Source organism: Squalius cephalus, assembly GCF_949319135.1.
Source record: "Squalius cephalus genome assembly, chromosome: 2".
Taxonomy (NCBI): domain Eukaryota; kingdom Metazoa; phylum Chordata; class Actinopteri; order Cypriniformes; family Leuciscidae; genus Squalius; species Squalius cephalus.
The window spans coordinates 24,932,456-24,952,587 of record NC_137123.1 but is presented as its reverse complement, the minus strand read 5'-3'; the positions used below and the strand labels follow the sequence as shown (position 1 = coordinate 24,952,587).

Sequence of the window (20,132 nt, the reverse complement as noted above, 5' to 3'; positions counted from 1 at the left end):
CAATCATGTGGATCATTAGTAGACTGGGTGGTCATGTTCACAATGTGTCTTTCTGTCTTCTCTTTTCATTTAACCTCCTACAAAGTTTAAACTATTTTTTTTTAACTGTAAATAAAATCAAAATATGGATACTGTGTATTAATATCACTTTCTTTCAGTGGTGTAGTACTGCAAATAATCAAATTAATTATATTATATTATATTATATTATATTATATTATATTATATTATATTATATTATATTATATTATACAGAACAACATTGTCCAGCATTCCATGCGCTTTTAAGCAAATAATGCCCGTTTTCATGGATTAATTCTAAATACAGAGTTCAATTTATTTCTAAAGTCGCATGTAAAGCTATAGTGTGTTTTAGATGTAATTTACCCACAGACTGTAAAAAAATGCAATTACCCCGTATTAAGGAGATTATATCTCCTCAGGCATCTAGCAGGACTACTATGTACGCTGACGTTTAGGTCCATGTCTGTCCGGTGTCATTGGTGAATGACCGAAGATGTCTCATAGCAGGTTGTTTGCCCGGTTCCTCTGTAAGTAAAACGAACACGAGTGTCGTTACATTTTAAACACATCTCTGTCTTTGTTTTGACGTTGTTCCAGCAGACATTGAAAACGTGGGAGTCATTTATTTCTTTCTATTTCGATTAAACACACATAGTCAGCTAATGCTAATGCTGTTGTGTTGCTGTTTTCAGCACCAAATGTAACATATCAGTGGACTTATCAACGGGTGACCTGTACTGGTAAATGTGTTTAATTTCAACCTCGTCACGAGGTTGTCTTTTTAAAATGTCTCTAATGTGTTAATGATAGTATCATTTGATATAACTTAGTGCTTATTTATATGCTGGAAGGGTCAGAGACTGTGTCTTTGCAACAGTTATGATCACAATTTTGCTCACATCCTCAACTAGGATGGCACTATCCTTTATAAGTCTGCTGAACGCGTGTTGACAGTGTGACATGTAGGTTAGTGGTTGCTTGTACTTCACTGACTGTATGTGCGTAACATTTTAAATACTTAGTTTTATTCTATAATAATAACAATGTAGAAAATGCTCTGAGCATTGTACAATGTCTGTGAAATGGTGTTGCCATTTTTAAAACTTTTGGTTAACTCTTCCAGTCTTGTGCAATTCAGTTGTCTGTCAATAATGGAGTTTTCACTCCAGCTGAACAGAAAGCAGTGTTGACTAACTTCCCTTTGTGATACATGTGCTTTTTAAGAACCGTAAATCACGAACTTAATTAGATTGCGGTTTAATGCAATATGCAGTTCTTTCACATCTGTTGGAAGTATGATCATATTGGGGGTCCATGGCATCTAAAAGATTGAAAACCCCTTGTCTATGAGTGGTTTAGTGAACTTTAACCTAGAGAAATGTGGACGGGCTGTTTAATCCTGTCAGATGTGATCAATAGCCTGTTTTATTGAAGTCCTATTCTGTTCTGTTATGTCATTCAAGAGTCAAAACTGTTCGCTGATCACTGATAAACTTATTGGATTTTTTGGTTCAGCTTGGTGCTTTGCAACTATTGCCGTCTGTTCCAACCCTGTGTTATTTCTAAACTATTTGAGAGGTCAAGGCAGCATGACCTTTGGACATCAGACACTGTAGGGAACGAATAGAGTAATGTGAAAGAGAAGCCAACAACAACTTCTTAGGCCTAGATTACTAATATAGCTGCCAAGTTGACTTTGCATTTAGTGTGACAGATTAATAAATAAACTGCAGGTGTGTTGGACACAAAATGAAAACAAGAAATCCAATATTTATATAAACAGCAACATTTGGTCATGCAGACTTCACTAAGAATGTAAAAATCCTCTTAAATGTTTCATACACTTTTGGATGTGTATGTATTGACTTATTCCACTGCTGTTGTCTTTGTATTTGCAGTGCAGCAGGCTGGGGTGAGACACTGTTATACTGGAAACAGGAAGAACCTTTACATCGACAAGAACACTAAGGTCATCTGTCAAGGCTTCACAGGAAAACAGGTGTGTAACCCCAGCCTATGCACTGCATTTCAGCTCAAATATGTGAAAAGTTCTGGTTTCATTTTAGTACCTTTTTGTTTAGTTGCTGATTGAAGTAACCAATATTTGATTGGTTGTGGCTCACTTGAATGACTTGAGAATTGAGCAATAACAGGAAATCTCACTGTATTTTTTGAACTTGATCTTCTACTCACCATACCTGACCATAAGGGGTTAAATGTAGAGATGCATTGAAATTTCCACAACCAAAAGTATTTGAAAATTCATTTTCCGTTGAAACAGTTTTGGAAGGCTGAAGTCAGTGACCGCATTGGGGGCGTTTAATTAGCGCTTCTCCGATGGTGTGTTTTGCCGTCTATTTTGGATAAACTACAACAGGTAAACATGTCATTTGTGTGGATGATAGGGAATTTTTGACAATATCGATCTTTTAGTCTATGTAGCTTTCATTTTATGCCTGAATAAAACTTCTCTAAACATTATCTGTAGCGTGACTGCCTACCATTTAAATATCTCAATAAGCTTTTTTTTGGTGTGTTAATTTAGGTATATAACAAAGTCTCAGCAACGAAATGAACAATAATAAATGTTGTTTTGACACTTTTTCATTTTTATCATTTTTATGGTAATTAACATCATGTCACAGATCCTGTCGATAAAGCCAAAGTTTTATTTAACCCAAAATATTAAAAAGTGGATAAATCAGGTTTTGCAAACAGTGAGCCACTGAACAGATGAATCTGATGAGGTGGATGTAAAGCCTGTATGCTTATGAAACCCAAAAGGGCATTTATAATTTTGCACATAATTTTTAGGAACTGAACGCTACAGTGGTCAGTCTTTCTTCATCGTTTGTAATTATGTCGGCCACAACATTTTGAATGCAAAGTGGTTTTTGATGCCTCTAAAAAACACAAGTGCCAGGAAACCATAAAAAAAGAAAGAAAAAAAGATGCATTCAAAAAATAACAAATACATTTGTTTATAAATCAATATATTAAAGTGCCCCTATTATGCTTTTTCAAATGTTACCTTTCATGCAGTGTGTAATATATCTGTTTGTGAATGTAAAAGTTTTTAAGATCAAAGTGCACAACAAATAGAGTTATTGGCTCCTAAAACGAGTCGTCAACAATTCCAGTCTCACTTCCTGTTTCATACCTATCTATACCAATTTTACACAATGCCAGCCTATGGTCTTCGTTGGCTGCCCGCAAACCATGTTTACTTTAACTCGCCGTCAAACACTGTAGTTGTAGCCGAGGCCTGGAAGAGTTTGGTTCGTGTTGTCAACATGTCGAAAAGACGCTGCGAATCCACATTGCTGCACTTCAAAAGGATGACGACTCATGTTGGAATTGATACGGAAAAACCCACGCCATCGTTCCTGATCGTATCACTGTGTATACAAGTCCCGAGGAAGCCTCCAGAGCTGAAATTCAGTTATGGTAATAGGCGTTTTGTTTCCGAGAGGTAGACCAATCATCCGTCTGATCCAATCAGAGCAGACCAGGCTCACGGAAAGCAGGGGTTTAGACAGGCTGAATTTTCGAACGAACCGTTTTCAGCCTTTAAGAAATAAGGTAGTCTGCAATGTATATTAGGAGAAAATTAAAGTGTTTTTTGACCTTTCATGTATGCAAACCTGTTGTTTTAGAGGTCTCCTACCTAAAGAACCTTTATAATAGGGGCAATTAAGATGTATAAAATAAAAATATGACATGACCGCTTTAAAGAATATTGTTATACATGTGTTGGGTTTTAAATGTACTATCCTTTCATGCTTTATTTTATTATGAAAGGAGGAGAGACAGACACAATTGTTCTTGACATCTCCCCATAGGCCCTTTACGCTAAAACTTCCGTCTACAGCATCTAATAACCTTGCTTTTCTCACCCCTGTGATTTATTTCCAATCTCTCATTGCATTTCTCTAACTCTCCTTCACCCTCTTACAAACGGCTCTTTACCATAATAAAGGGTTATTAGATGAAGTTTTAATGAACACTCATTATAATTAGAAGGGGATGAGGAATGACTAGAGTGTCATCGCGGCATATTAACTTTGCTGTTCGGCTATATAAGCAAACCATACCTCAAATTAATCGCTACACTGTTAACGGAGGCAGCGTGCAGGAAAAACGGTAAAGTTAGCTCAGCACTTCAGCGTTAATGAAAGCATGAGAACAAATGATGGTAGAAAAGTTGGCAAGGGGACGCTCGGAGGGGAAATGGATCGAAAACGTGCCAGGTTTCCTCATTCTTTCTAATTATATTTAAAACATTACAGTGGTAGATATTGACGTGATACTGGCGACCCTTACCTTTGGACTTATCTGTGATGTTTCAAAATAATTTGTAATAATTAACATGGACATAGCGGGAATGGAAGGTTAAAGTTCGTGACGTACCATTTTCACAGACTGCTCAAATCCCTAATCATGGGTAAATAGTATTTTACTGATACATTTTTATTTGACTGCATTCATTGATTTTAAAGTGCTTCAAATAATGAAAGTGCATTTGTAAGTCTATGTTCTGGGCTGCATGCTGGGAAAGTATATATATCATGTTCCACATTAGTGTCTTTACATTTAGTCTGTAATTTAATAACCAAGCTAAACTGATTTATCTACATACTGCAAATCTTGCAAAATCGTGCATAAAATATGTTATGCGTGACCATTACGCAAAATATTTTTCCTTTGTGTAATGGTTTGGGTTCTGTGTTCCAGCAGTGTGTCACATGTTAGGTATACAGATGTAATTTAAAATATTACAGACTTTTTTTAAAATTTTATTTGTTTGTATTTTATTAAGGTCCATTTACTCTGTTTGTTTTATTTATATTTTACTTTATTTTAATTTGTTCTATTTTATTGAGGTCCATGTACTGTATATTGTCTATAATTTTTATACCTTTTGAGAAAGGCCACCTTTGCACTTTGGTCTGCTCATGCTCTGGCAGCGGGTTTGCTTTTGAGTTCAATACAAACGCTAACGTTTTTTATTAGCAGTTTCTTTGAAAAGTGTACGGCATATCAGTTGCTGTGTGGTCACAAACCAATCAAAAATTATGCTTTATTAATGGTTAAGATCAAATTGAATAAAATGATCATGGACCTGGTTAAAAATAAATTTCAGCCACTCCTTCAACTGCTAAGATTTGCAGAACAACAGGTGCTTCACATGAGCAGAAATGGCTCAAGGTTTAGTGAACTTTCACACACTTCACTTATATCTTTAGTTCTTTTGATGTTTAGGAATGATAGTATCTGTCTGTTCAGAATGAGTAGTTTGTATCCTCAACAAACAATCTTTTTGGACAGGGGATGAAGTTTTGTGTTCTCATTCTCAAAGTTACTGTATGTTTTCATAGTACACCAAGATCTTTTCCTCAAAAGTAAACCTGATTTTCCTTTTGTTTTGTGATGTGACCCATTTAATGTTAATACATTACAAGCTGACTATGCTGTCAGTAAGCTAAATTCATCTCTTTCCTTCATTGAATGATCTCTTTTTTTCTCTCTCTGTCTTTAGGGCACCTTTCACAGTCAGCAGTCTCTGGACTATGGCTCTCACTTAGTAGGAGGAGTGTCCCCAGGCAAGGGGGGCAAAACACACCTGGGTCTGCCAGTCTTCAACTCTGTAAAGGAGGTAATGGCCTGTGTGACTGCTGACAAACTCCTTTGAGCCACAGTTACTTTTTGGACAGCTGGTCTGATTCTCTGAGGGTACTAGGGGACATTTAAGGGGACTTATTTAGAGCAGGCGATGCCAACCGTAACAGAAGTGTTAAAGGCCAGAGGCTGGTTGTTTAATCCTTATCAGTTTAAACACTTTCAAATAAAGCCCAACTGCAACTGGAATGCTAAAATTGGATGTTTGACCTAGTATTTTTTTAGTTCTGTGAATGATTCTTAATTTGTTTTTTAGGCTAAAGATGGCACCGGGGCTGAAGCCACCGTGATCTACGTGCCGCCCCCTTTCGCTGCAGCCGCCATCATCGAAGCAATTGACGCAGAGATACCACTAGCTGTCTGCATCACAGAGGGAATCCCTCAGCAGGACATGGTGCGGGTCAAACACAAGCTGCTCCGCCAGAACAAGACCCGCCTCGTTGGCCCCAACTGTCCCGGTGTCATCAACGTGAGAGCTGCACTTATGTTTTTTGTTTTTTGTTTTTTTTTGGTCACACTTTAGTTTAGGGTCCAATTCTTACTATTAACTAACTATTAACTATGACTTTTGCCTCAATAAATTCCTAATTACTGCTTATTAATATTTAGTAAGGTAGTTGTTAAGTTTAGGTAGTGTTATTAAGTGATGTAGAATAAGCTCATAAGAATAAGACATTAATATGTGCTTTATAAGTAAGGGATAATCCACGGCTAGCCATGCATTAAAGAATTTTAATGCACGACGTAGAGGCGAAGAACCACCCGACGCGAAGCGGAGGGTGGTTGCCTCTACGAAGTGCATTAAAATTCTTTAATGCATGGCTAGCCGTGGATTATCCCGCTTATACCTTGGTTATTTGCCAAGTTAAAAATAAGTTAAAGCTGTAACTGATGTTTAAAGTGTAATTTTTTAACAGACGTGTAAAAATGACGGTTATTTCTTAAGTTTAGGCTCGTCAGTTCTTGCACTCCGTCCGCTTTAAATAAAGTAGAGCCATCGGATTGCTTTTATTTGAATGAATTCACATTTATTTATATTCATTATTAAAAGAGAGAGACAGAGAACTGAAGGAGAAGGAACAGAGAGAGAGAGAGAGAGAGAGAGAGAGAGAGAGAGAGAGAGAGAGAGAGAGAGAGATGCGTGCACGAGTTAACGTTACCTGTGTGCGTCGATCTCTTCTTTAAAGTCTAGCAGCTACAGTCCCCTCGTTGCTTAAGCCTACCTAAACGTTTTCATATGCGTCTCTCACTCTGCTTGCAAGTGTATCTGTGTTACTATGGTTACCAATGTAGCGGATTAATTTCGAACTGTAATCAAACTGACTGGAACTACCTGTGCATTAAACGGTTTTACTGCACACCTTCCAGCCAATCAGAATCGAGTATTTAAACAGCCCATGGTATAAGTACTAATAAACAGCCAATATCCTAGTAATATGCATGCTAATAAGCAACTAGTTAATAGTGAGAATTGGACCCTAAACTAAAGCTTTACCTTTTTTTTTTTTGTACCCACACAGGTTTTTGGAAACCTTAGTCAACTAACACAGGATTTGTATTATGAGATTAAAATGCTGTAAGTTTTGAAGAGAAGGCATATGGTTGAAGTTGGCAAAATTGTAGAAGAAAGAAGCCACTCTTTGAACACTGTCTCTTTTAAAAACACTGTTTAAATTCAATATGGAGCACATTCACAACCCATTTTACTTCCGTAATGTGACAGATTAATCAGGATATTAGGTTGTGGAAACTTGGGTTTTGACTTAAACCATCTGAAATGGTTTAGAATAGATTGTGGGAAATGGTCTCTATACACTACCATTTTAAAGTTTCTAGAAAAAAAAAAAAGTAATATATATATAAAAAAAAAAAAGAAAAAAAAAGGAATTAGTACTTTTCAGCAAGGACATGTTAAAATTGATTAAGTGGCAGTAAAACATTTTTAGATTTCAAAAGATTTCTATCTCAACTAGCTGCTGTTCTATTGAATTTTCTATTGATCAAAGATTCTTAAATCAGAAATATTTAGCAATGCAACTGTTTTCAGAATTGATTAAAAAAAATGATTTTGTGCAGCAAATCAGCATTCAGAAAATCAGCAAAAACATTAAGAAAACCTTTTTGATTTACTCTTTTGGCATAAGTCGACTTGCATAGGCCGTCTGCCGGAAGCTAGTTATTTTAGTCGAGAAAGTATTAAATATGGATATTTTTCAGAAGGCCTTTATTGTCCCCCCAGAGCCGTGTGGAGCACTTTTATCATGGATGGATACACTTAGATTGTTTGGACTACAACATGATTTTTCCGGATCTTATGAAGTCACATTGTTACTCATTTAAATAATCCACGGCAACGGAATATGCAAAAAAGTGGACGAGGCCTGGTTGAGCTTGCTGCAATGTCAAAGAGACACTGTTTTTTCCAGAACGTTTCCAAAACTCATTTGTTTGACCTTCCTTAGGCTGACGAACTTAAAGTGGTTCATTTATTTTAAACACTGTTCCTAAACCCAAACGTTTATCTGTGCACTGCCCTTTTTATGGAGAACAGCTTTGTTTTCTGTTGCTTTTTTAAGCTCTCGCTTTTGTAAGACGGTTCACCGCTCCTTAGGACAATTAACCATGGTTGTTCATCACTTACTATTTGTATCACCTTAGTTTTCGGACAAATATCACACTTAAATGGTGGATAACGTCGTATCTATAATGTATAAGAAAATTACAAAAAAACATACCATAAACATCCTGTGAAATCCGTTCTGGACGATCCTCTTGATCTTTAATATTGTCAGGGTCTGAATCGGGCTCAAATTGGTTTGAAATTGACGAAGTTTGTGAAATTAAAGTGTGTGGTCTCCTCTCTGCTGCCATCTTGTTTATCCTAACTAGGTTAGGACACCTCTCCAGCACTGTTAATTAATTTAGGAGCTGAGACCTAGTCTTAATTAATTAGCTTAATTAATCACACTTATTCTTAAGTCTAGGAATAAAAATAAAATAGAATTTTGACACACTTAAGACTAACATTTTACTCTGAGCGGCTTTATTGTGTATGTATATGCCCCCTGGAATCTGTATTGAATTGGGTCAGTTTTGATTTCATGTTTAAAATATAAATAGTAAAATATATAATTTCAACTTTTAATTTCTCTACTTGCAGCCTGGCGAGTGCAAAATTGGGATCATGCCTGGACACATCCACAAGAAAGGAAGAGTTGGTAAGAGCTCCACTGGATGACACCTTTTTTATGACAAAGTAAACTCCCTCAGTCATCCTTCCTGAAGAGTTTGACACTGGAGCAGCTCACTTACTGATTGAATAGGATCTTAAAAGATCCTTGCAAAGCCTAGCATTCCTCCTGTCTTCAAGTTCATAAAATAAGCATCAGACAGACAGAGCCACAGGATCTCGATTTGAGATGGACCCTTTTTAATGTGTCGGATTTGTAAGTGTGTCTCACCATGTCAGGAATGATGAAAAGTCTCTGCTCGAACATGAACTCAGATGTAGACTGTAACGCAGTGTTCAGACTGCTAAAAAGAGAGCGGTGCAGATAACTTCTCATCAGTGCTCTGTCAAGGAATTTTGCAGTCACATCACTAGACAGATACCACAGGTTTTTGAGCTCTGAAGAATAGTACTCAAGAGTTCAGCTTGGTGCCTGTTCCTATAATAAGAGTTGTGACCTCATCTGTCTGGAATTGGTTCAGCTGAAATTGGCCTTTTCCAGTACTGTTACTAGGTTACATTTGACATTTGTAAAGATTTTTTTTTAACGCTGGCTAGTTGCCCCCTGGTTTCATTGGGCATTAGGAACAGAACTGAGAACAGCAAAAATGCATTAAAATGTTAAATGCTACTAGGAATTTACATTTTTGCTCTCTAGAATATTGTGAAGACAGGAAACTACACTCTTAGAAAAAAAAAAAGCGTTCAATGTGGTTCAATGTACAACCCTAGATTTCTTGACTTCTGAATTTTAAAGAACTCTTAATGCCAAAAATGTTCTATACAAGGAGAAATGTCTTAAATGATTACATAATACTGTCATGTTTAATGGTTAGTTAATTTTTTTCTTGTAATAAAGTATGTTTATAAACTGTTTAATTCATACAATTTCATCCAAATGAAAAATGTATTAATTAAAACTAAATCTTGCAGCACCCGAAAGAACCCTTTAAGTTTCTATATATAACCTTTTCTTCTAAATGTTTGGTCTGCAGAACACATAATCAGTGGAAGAGAAGTAGAGACTCACACTTTGATGTATTAATTTAGGGCTGTCTGTTAATTACATTATATACTGTACCTTTTAAGTAATCATATGTTTGAACCTTTGCCAGTTAAGTACTGCAGTGTGCAAATTTAAATTGTCAGTCATGTTTTTTAATCTAATAGTTAGTTGTACTAAATGAATATGTTCAATTAACAACACAAATTACATTATAAAATTGCAATTTATCTTTATCTTGCTCTATTCTCCTCTTTATTTTCACAGGCATTGTATCTAGATCGGGCACTCTTACGTATGAAGCAGTACATCAGACGACCCAAGTGGGTCTGGGCCAGTCGCTGTGCATTGGTATGGCAAACTAGCCATCAGTCATCCATTATAATGCATCTGCCTAGACTACAGGAAGTGTTTAGTGCAGAGAGGTCTTTGAATAAAGTGTCTTTTCTTTCAGGTATCGGTGGAGACCCTTTTAATGGCACTAACTTCATTGACTGCCTGGAGGTGTTCTTGCAGGACTCAAAAACCGAAGGCATCATTCTGATTGGAGAAATTGGAGGAGATGCGGAAGAGAATGCGGCAGAGTACCTGAAACAGCACAACTCTGTAAGCTGCTTCTAATGTTCACACGTGATTTCTTAAATGAGAAATGCTGTTAAATTTAAAGGTTATATGTCTGAATGCATCTAATAATATTACCTCAACCTTTTAACACTTATTTCCTTACCCTCATAACACAAGGCTATCTTTGTGCTATCTCCAAATTTTTCTACAACAGCAACCTCCAGTTGTTGGTTAACTTCCAGCAAATGCATTTTATTTTATTTTTATATTATTTTTATTTTTAGGCCAAATTTGTTCAGCAAATGCATGCAAAATAAACAATATTTCTGGCTGTATACAGGTAAAGTTAAAGCAATAGTTCACCCTAAAATGAACCCTCTTCATTCATTCAAACCCATATACTTTCTTCTGTCAATCACATAAGGAAATGTTAGTCAGGATGTTCACAATACTCTTTTTCTAAACCATTAACACTGAATAGAGACCAGGGGCTGTCAAGCTTCATAAAAGTAATCCATTTGACTCTTTCACTATACTCAAGTCTTCTGAAGTCATATAATAGTTTTGTGTGAGGAACAGAGTAAAATGGCTGTAAGTCAATGGAAAACATTTCCTACACAGTAGCACAGTTCAAATAGGGACACATTCAAATTTAACAAGTCGTGATCTTTTATGAGACATGGAGAACTGATGATGTTTGGCGTCATTGACATCAGATGTCATATTTAAACATGCAAATGAGGTTTAATATTTCCGTCTGTTCTTCACAGAAAGCTATTTTATCCATTCAAAAGACATCTCATGCATATTTTATGCTGGTTTTGTTATTTCATTTTTGGTGAACTGCCTTTAAGATCTTCCACACACACACACACACACACACACACACACACACACACACACACACACACACACACACACACACACACCACTCAAAGGTTAAGAATCACTGCTATTCATTCACGAATCACTTTTAGACCCATGAATCAGTGCTTAGTTTTTCTTCGCCCTTGGGACCTACACAATGTTTTTCATCTTCTGGATATCGGCAGCTTTCTCCAACTAACAGGAACCCTCACCTCACATGGAGCTCCTCTTTCTTTGCTGGCTGGAGCTACTCACCCCTGAGCTTACATTGTTTCTGTGAATGAGAAAACAGCCTCCAGCTGCTCTTTGATCTGTTTTGGCTGTGAAGAAATATCTACAGGGTTCTCATTGTGATCTTTGGACCAGCCTGGTTGAATTTCACTCACAATCAAAGACCTCCCCCACTCCTGTAACAGCGCCTCAATTTGTGTCATCATTAAGCATGTCAAATTTATTCCTCCAGTCTGAGAGCCATAGAGAGAGCTGATGCATTTACAAGTTTCTTGCATTGGGAGAATTTTTCTGTCGGTGATGTTGAAAAACAAGCGTTGGCATGAGAAATACTCATGAAATAGTTTCAGCCGTGCTGATTGTGCCAAATTGCGTACAGCAAACTGATGCACGAAAGTCCATTTTCTCAAGAGGAACTCAGACAGCCAGACGTTATTCAGATGGAACTCAAGTCTGAGAGCGTGGCAGCGGAGGGGCGCGGTAACCTCAGGAAAATCAAGCAAATCGCTCTGAATATGTTAACTGCATGAACAAGTGCCTCATGTTCAAAGAGCCTCTTCTCCATCCGGTGAATCAGACTGTTTTAAAGAGCTCGTTCTTATTGTTGCCACATTTAAATTGAACTGACATGGCGAATGTCAACCTGCAATTTTCAGCATTGTTGAGAAGTTTCACTGTTGCATAAACCATTAAGCGTTTTAGTGTACTCTGAGAAAAGCGAGCATGTAGCTCTTTGAGCACGCATTAGCGCTGTGAAACTTTCCTCTTTTCCGGCCTGTCAATTAAATTAGTGGGGGAATTGAATTATTCCTCACCGACTAGTTGCAGATTGTGTGAAATTGGTCCTTTCAGGTAAACTTTTCTCATTACCTCAACAAGGTAGTTTTTAAGTGAATGCTCCAAAGATGGCCTTGGCCATGAATAATGGAGATCAATACATGGTCATGCTACATTTCATCCAGTGGATTCAGCCTTGGGAGAAGCATTTGGCAGTTATGAAATTTTCCGTTTGTGCCGCTGTTAACAAGACCTGAATCGATCAGACTGTTAAACGCATGCCAGTCTCATTAAGAAGTGCGGACAGGGATGATACATCTGGTTCTAGACGGTAATGGAAGCGGCAATCCATACAGGAGCTTGTAAACTATTAGCTCTTGAAAAAGTTGTGTCAGATTTATGTTGTTGTATGAACCCTTTTAGACTGGCCTAGGAAGAGCGTCTGTTTTTTTCTTTTGGAATAATAGTAGTGACAAAAAGCTCATGGTCCAATCCCATAACTTCACAGCACATTTAAACGCCCCCACACTTCCTGTTGGATCCATATCTGGTACTTTTATTTATTTTTATTAGCTGCTGTGGCATTGTGCAAATAATGGTGTTTTCCTCTTTTCTGTCAATTTATCAACTCCCTACTAAACGCATACACCAGTAAGTCCTTGTGTCAGAATTGCCAAGGCAAACTGCAAAATTGCTTTTCAGCCAAATTAGCATATTGATATGAATATTCCTCTCATGTGCTTGTCAGCTATATGCTTGTTTTTGCTTATTGCTAACATTTGTCACCTAGGGAACGTTGCCCATTAAGATCCACTTGCAGTCCACAGTCACCATGACAATATTGGGAGCTGCTGAATGATCGAGAGGAAGCTTTCCAATAGTTAACATGGAAACCTGACCAATTGTGTTTTCTGCAAACGTTCATTGCATATCTGTCATCTATTTTTCTGTAAAAATCCATTCAATTCGTACACTTCTAAAGAGATCACTCACCCAAAAATTACATTTCTGTCATCATCTGCTCATCCACATATGGTTCCAAACATGTCCACAGAATTTTCGCAACAACAGCGAGTATATAATGACAGCATTCGGGTTACTTTAAAATAGGGTTGTCTAGAGAGTGTTTGAGAAAGTCATTGTCATTCAACAAAAAAGGAGCTCAAAATGAAAGGATGGCGTTCCATTTCAGCATTCTCTCAAGGTTTTGTGCATGAGCAAAATGTAATTACCTCAGTTCATTATCGTAATCTTCCCAGATTAGGCTTTAGTCTGCAGTCGGCTGCATGAACATGAACAGCTTGAGCAGAGCTTGAGCTTTGAACCGAAGACTTTATAATGGCGCATTATAAAGTTAGCGGGTAGTTGAAGATTATCAAGTATTAGGTTAGACTGTCTTTGACTGGCGGTCACATTCATTTCATCGTCTCTACCTCAAGTTTCCATTCCCATTAAAAGTTTTTTGTGAAATCAAAAATTGCCTGTGAAGTTTAGGAACCTTCCCTCTTGTGAGATTCTAATGGGCACGTCTGATTTAGTGCTGGCTCCATTTGAGCCCAGGGAGGTCTATTACACCGTAGAAAACAATTCATTTGCATTCCTATTGATCTCTGGCAATAGTTCAGCTGACACAGGACAGGAACCCCCAGAAGTATACAACTGAAAAATATCTTCTGTAATATAATTATAAGATGACATAGTTTTATCAGAATACACCGTTTTTTCGTTTTGTTTGTTTTTTACACTTTTTTTTATTTATTTTTTATTCTGTCATTACATATATATGTTCCCCCCCCCCCCCCCAGATTGATGTGACTGACACTTGCTAACCACCCAAGCCTTGAGTTTTTGGTACAACCTCATCAGAGTTCAAAGTTAGTATTTAGCTTAGTATTTCAGCCTTTCTAAGAAAAGCTGTCAAAACGGCCATAAAAACATCCAAAATGCTAGTCTACCATTTCATTCTAGACACTCTCATCAACCTGTTGCCCCACGCTGGTGCGATTACGACAGCCCACATCCCACTCTGGAATTATGATGTCATTCATGAGGACAAAATATGGTTGGAATGAGGAAAAAACAGCCTGAGCATGATGGTCCATCAGCGATGGCAGTTAATTGGCATGGACATGACAAATTACCTTCCATGAAAGTGAGATTGTATTAAATGACAGACTCTAACCACTGTCTGCCCATCTGCTTACTCCCACACACGCTATTAGATGCCTTGATCTGCCTCCTTTGTAATGCCAATTTTGAGCACAGTATGCACCATCTAAAAGCCCCTGCACTTATCTTTGCCTCTTATTTACAAGTCTATAAAAATAGACTCACTTCCTGTAATTGTCTCAAAACATTATTCTTGTAGGCCTTACTTAGCTTCACTATGACCATAGTTATTTTAATGGATACCCATAATGCAGTGGTCAAATTAAACACATTTTTGGTGTACATTGTGATACCCAAGACTAATTTTGTATAAACGCACACAAGTCAGTTTTTTTTTAAAAAAGAAAGATTTTTTAAGATTTATTTATTTATTTATTTATTTATTTCAACAATTTCAAGAATCATTTCTTCTTATTATCAGTGTTGAAAACTAAGGAGCTCTTAGGGGAACAAAAACATTTTTAAAGCGAACACAACGTTTTTTGGGGCAACAAAACGTTTCTTGGGGAACACAAAAGTTTTACAAGCTAACGCAACTTTCTTGGGGCAACGCAAACGTTTTACGAGCAAACAACATTTCTTGGGGGAACACTTACGTTTTACAAGCGAACGCAAACATTTTTGGGGCAATAAAAGTTTTACGAGCAAACACAACATTTCTTGGGGCAACACAAAAGTTTTGCGAGTGAACAAAACGTTTCTCCGGGAAATGCAAAAGTTTTGCGAGTAAATGCAAACTTTCTTGGGAGAAAGCAAAAGTTGTAACAGTGTAAAAGTCTTTACGCATCCTAGCTGGATATAAGTATTAATCTCGTAAAAAAAAAAAAGGTCTTTTAACTTATGTCTTTTTTTTACTCTTTAGGGTGCCAATGCTAAGCCAGTGGTGTCGTTCATTGCTGGCTTGACAGCCCCTCCTGGAAGGAGAATGGGGCACGCAGGAGCCATCATTGCTGGAGGCAAGGGGGGTGCCAAAGAGAAGATCGCCGCGCTGCAGTCGGCTGGAGTCGTCGTCAGCATGTCTCCGGCTCAGCTGGGCAGCACCATATTCAAGGTGAGACGGTTTTCTCTCTGTGTGAGCTGTAAGAGTCACCACAGTGCTCACACCTCACTGTCTAAATGCTCAACTGTTTTTAGCTTCTGCAAACTCAAGCATGCAGTGAGCAAGCCATTAAAGACGTTCTTTTTAGTAAAAAATCTATTTGTTTTTTTATTTCCCTCCTTTTAGTTTGAATCCTCACAGTGAGGTCAGCTTGCTGAGAACTCTTTTTAAAGTGTTCTATGGGCCAAACAGTGACTAATATAAAGGGCCCCCTTAGACAATCACAGCAGTTTTTACCGTAAGATATTCAATAGAAAGCTACACCGCAAGAGAGAAAATGAACAAAGCTCCATTTATATTGGTGAGTTAGCAGCTCTGCCTCTTTATCTCAATTTAACACAGCCAGCGCTTTTAACAAGATGTATAAAAAGTGAAAGCGTGTATTATACTCATTCATCATTTTAGCCTTTCATTATCAGCACTAGCAAACGCTCCTTCCTCTGCATCAATACCATTTTCTTTCCTCTTCCACCACACCCCTGGATTCTAATTTGTAATCATTGGAAGTAATGATGAAAAACACTCTGGCTGGTTGTTAATTTTGCAGCCCATTGTGTTCATACATCTGTGTTTATCTCATTGGCCGATTTAATAATGATGCCACATACGCACGCCTCAAAGCTTTTTCTCCATTTTATCACACACACATATGTTACAACTCACGATGTATCAACCTTTATCCCACAGTGTCTCTGATTATTCCTTGTGTTTATGCCTGGATGATATAGCCAAGAAATATTTGTCAGCTTTATGACTCTATTCATTATCTCTTTTTATGCATCATTTTGACCAAATCAAATTTAAAATGAAAGAGTTAGTTCACCCAAAAATGAAAATTCTGTCAGTAATTACTCACCCTCATGTCTTTCCAAACCCGTAATACCTTTTGTTCATCTTCGGAACATAAATGAAGATCTTTTTGATGAAATCTGAGACCTTTCTGGTCTCAAAAGTTTATAAAGAGATCGTAAAACTAATTCATATGAATTGAGCGGTTTAGTCCAAATTTTCTGAAGAGACTCGATCGCTTTATATGATGAACATATATAATTTAATATTTTATTCACATATAAACATTGATCAACGAATATAAGCAGAAGCTCAACCGAAACTGCTTGACCCGAGAGAATGAACCTCATTGGTTCTTGGAGAAGCTCAAACGTAATGGAAACAAGAATGAACCTCATTGGTTCTCGCACGTCAAGCGAACACGCTTGAGCTTCCGTCTACCACAACTGATGTGTGTTGATGAATGTTTATGTGAATAAAAGCCTAAATTCAATCTGTTCATCATATAAAGCGATCGTGTCTCTTTAGAAAATTTGAAACTAAACCGCTCAATTAGATTGGATAGTTTTACTATCTCTTAATGAACGTTTTGAAGTGTCAAAGTGGTAATTGCGTAGGCTGTTAACAGAGGGACAGAAAGCTCTCAGATTTCTTTAAAAAATATATTTGTGTTACCTGAAAGTCTTACAGGTTTGGAACGACACAAGGATGAATAATTAATGAAAGAATTTAGATTTTAGAATTTTGGTTAACCCTTTAGGTGAACACTTTTAATATGGTCGCTTAAAGTAATGATCACTTTTGATGTTTACTTTTAAGTGAACAAAAGAACAATTAGATGTACATTACTGTTAAAAACGTTTGGGGTCAGCAAGATTGTTGTAATAATTCAAGGATGCATTAAATTGCGGTCAAATGCTGTTCTTTTGAACTTTCTATTCATCAAACAATCCTGAAAAATATAAATATTTCAGAAAAATATGAACTTTTTCAACAAAATAATAATAAATGTTTCTTGCACACCAAATAAGCATTTTAGATTGATTTCTGAAGGATCATGTAACACTGAAAACTGGAGTAATGATTACTCCATCAGCTTTTCCATCACTTTTGAAAACGAAATCATCTTGAAAAAATGAAAATGTTTAAAATAGCAATACAGAGTAGTTTACAGCAATATTTAAAGTGTAGAAGTATAGTATAGTGTATACTTTTGTAAAGATTTTTTGACTGATGATACAAATAAACTTTTGAATCAGTGTTTTAAATCTTAAGGTAAGCAGACAAATTGAACTAATTCATGGAAATGTATCCAAAAAAATTAACACCATTTTTGCCAAGTATCTTTATTAGCGCTTTACATTTTTTAAGAAAATGAATGACTTAATATGCACGCTCATTCATTTTATTTCACATGTAGTCCTATCACAAAATATTTGCAAATATGTTGTGAATATTCAGTAAACCATCCAGTCCTACTAGTGTGTGTACTACTGGATACAACACAGGAAGATACTAATCATGCTCTCATTCATTTACCCTCTCTCTCATTACTAATGATGTAATCACAGCAAATACTTAATTTCTTATGTTACTCAAGGCCATTTCCTGCAATATTATTTCAGAGTGCTGGAGACAATGCACTGCTTGACCACTAGATGGCAGTAGAGCTTCAAGTATTTTTACTTTAGATCCAGAGCATCTTCGTCTCTAAAACATGACATTTGCATAAGGGAATTCTCTCTGAAATGCACCATTCCGTCACCCTTAGTTGAGGAAAATGCATTTTCAAAAGCACAATGCATCACCCTGTAGCTGTATGCCTTTGTAAATTAACTATGTAAATAGCTATTCCTGACTGGAACAATCTACATTTGTCTTTGTATCATACAATGCATTTCTCACAGCTTTATGTGTTTACCCACAGCTTCTGTAAATGTTTTTTTCCCCTTTTTTTTCCTGTGTGATTAACCTTTATATGGCCTCAAATCCTGAGACTCACAAAGCCATCTCCTGTTTAATGCAGGGAGCTTTTCAGCATTTCCACATCTGAAAAAAAAAAAAAAAAAAATATTCCAATAGATTCTATTAGACTCTTAGAGATGCCAAGATGACTAAATAAAGCCTGAACAGTCTAGCCATTTAAAAAATGGTAGAGACACACACACACACACACACACATACACACTTCATTTAAACAACTATGATAGCTTCATAAAACGGTAAATCAATACTTAATGCATGGTTTTGGTGAACAATACTAGTTAATACACTAAACACTGATAGCATACAGTGGCTATGTTGTTTTCAAACTATTTTCATTAAAAGTGTATTTATTCCATACTAAGCACAAACAATATGGTTGGTATCCATGTTTGGTTTTATTATAGTTCATCACTGAATGTATGATGGCAGATTTATTCGCACAAACAGCACAAGTGACTTGTGAAGACACACAGACTGGCTGTATGACACTTTATCGCAATGGAAATCGCTAAACTCAAACATACATATTTGTCTGTGTTTTCCATTCCGCTTTTACCGCAGTGTCGAGAGCATGCACAGATTGCAAAGATTAAGTAAAAACACAGAGAAGAAATGTATTCTTTTAAGAGAAAAGCTCTGTTTGGGACACCTGACAACACCAAACATGAACGCTAGAGGAGGTTTGTTACTAATGCGCAAATATCAAATTAAAAGAAAAACGTATTTTTGTTTTAATAATAATAATACACTTTAAATGGGTTTCGAAAAGTGCTTCGCATAGTAAAAACAATACATAAAACGTTTTTAAGTAAGATTTAAAATAATCAGGTGACTGCCTTATGAATCCCTTTTCTTTTATGTTTCCCTCCATTTCCATATTTAATTCACCAAATTTATCTTCTGTATTGTCTATTTCATCCCTTTAAACCAGTAAACTCTGTTGACTCGCACAAACTAACCGCACAACAGACCCCTGACATATTCGAGGCGGACCCTTGCTGATCATGTTTGTTTGACTCCTGTTTGCACTTCCCTGTTCTCTGCAGGAGTTTGAGAAGAGGAAGATGTTGTAACGTGTTAGAGGGAGAGTGTGAGAAACAGACTGCCCTCCCTGCCTTAGGACCTTCATCCCTGCTGGAGCCCAGCACCTTCCTCCAGGCTCAACCGTGCGCACACTTTGTGTTTTCAGCTGATTCTATGAATACATGGTCCGTATTTGGACCAGAGGAAATAAAAACATTTCAAAATCTATCACAGCCTTTGTCTTAGAAGTGTACAACACAGGAACATGTTCACCTTGTAATCCAGCTACACTCGGAGCAATGTCAGCCATTTGTTGCTTTATGTGATGATGTCCTCTTCCCCCTCCCAGAAAATATATCTCTAATACACTACCTTGTAGTAGTTAATTTATTTGTACATTTTCATCATTGTATACGCTCCATTTACAGACAGCTGCTCAATTGCACGTCTCTGGCGATGGTGTAATTGAAAGATGCATGTTATCCTTTGGGCAGTCTTGATAAATCTATCGCCCCTCTGTGAGAGCTAATGTGTGATTTTTGAACTGAATCGCTCTAGAATGCTGTTCTCCCTTTGCGCCGGAACTCATTTGCACAATTGAAAGCCTTTTGAGTTTCTTTTTTGCAATTCAACCGGGCTCAGCGTGATCTTCTGGCTCCCTGAGTCTTTGAGTGCATTAAATGTCATTCTTC

The 20,132-nt window shown here is 37.0% G+C and overlaps 1 protein-coding gene across 1 annotated transcript; it reads left to right on the top strand.

The window, feature by feature from the left end:
- The first annotated feature begins 271 nt into the window (after positions 1-271).
- On the top strand, positions 272-19,811 carry suclg1 (succinate-CoA ligase GDP/ADP-forming subunit alph). The gene is made up of 9 exons (XM_079851341.1): positions 272-551; positions 1,923-2,023; positions 5,564-5,680; positions 5,960-6,172; positions 8,864-8,921; positions 10,203-10,286; positions 10,390-10,541; positions 15,406-15,594; positions 19,464-19,811. The coding sequence occupies exons 1-9, from the start codon at positions 518-520 to the stop codon at positions 19,488-19,490; spliced, it is 975 nt and encodes a 324-aa protein (XP_079707467.1). The 5' UTR covers positions 272-517; the 3' UTR covers positions 19,491-19,811.
- The last annotated feature ends 321 nt before the right edge of the window (positions 19,812-20,132 follow it).

What these genes read in the sequence shown, in the direction of transcription:
- suclg1 (XM_079851341.1), top strand. Translation starts at nt 518, where the DNA reads ATGTCTCATAGCAGGTTGTTTGCCCGGTTCCTCT. An exon ending in ACTGTCCCGGTGTCATCAAC is followed by an intron (nt 6,173 to 8,863) that starts GTGAGAGCTGCA and finishes CTCTACTTGCAG; the next exon opens with CCTGGCGAGTGCAAAATTGG. An exon ending in TGGGCAGCACCATATTCAAG is followed by an intron (nt 15,595 to 19,463) that starts GTGAGACGGTTT and finishes TGTTCTCTGCAG; the next exon opens with GAGTTTGAGAAGAGGAAGAT.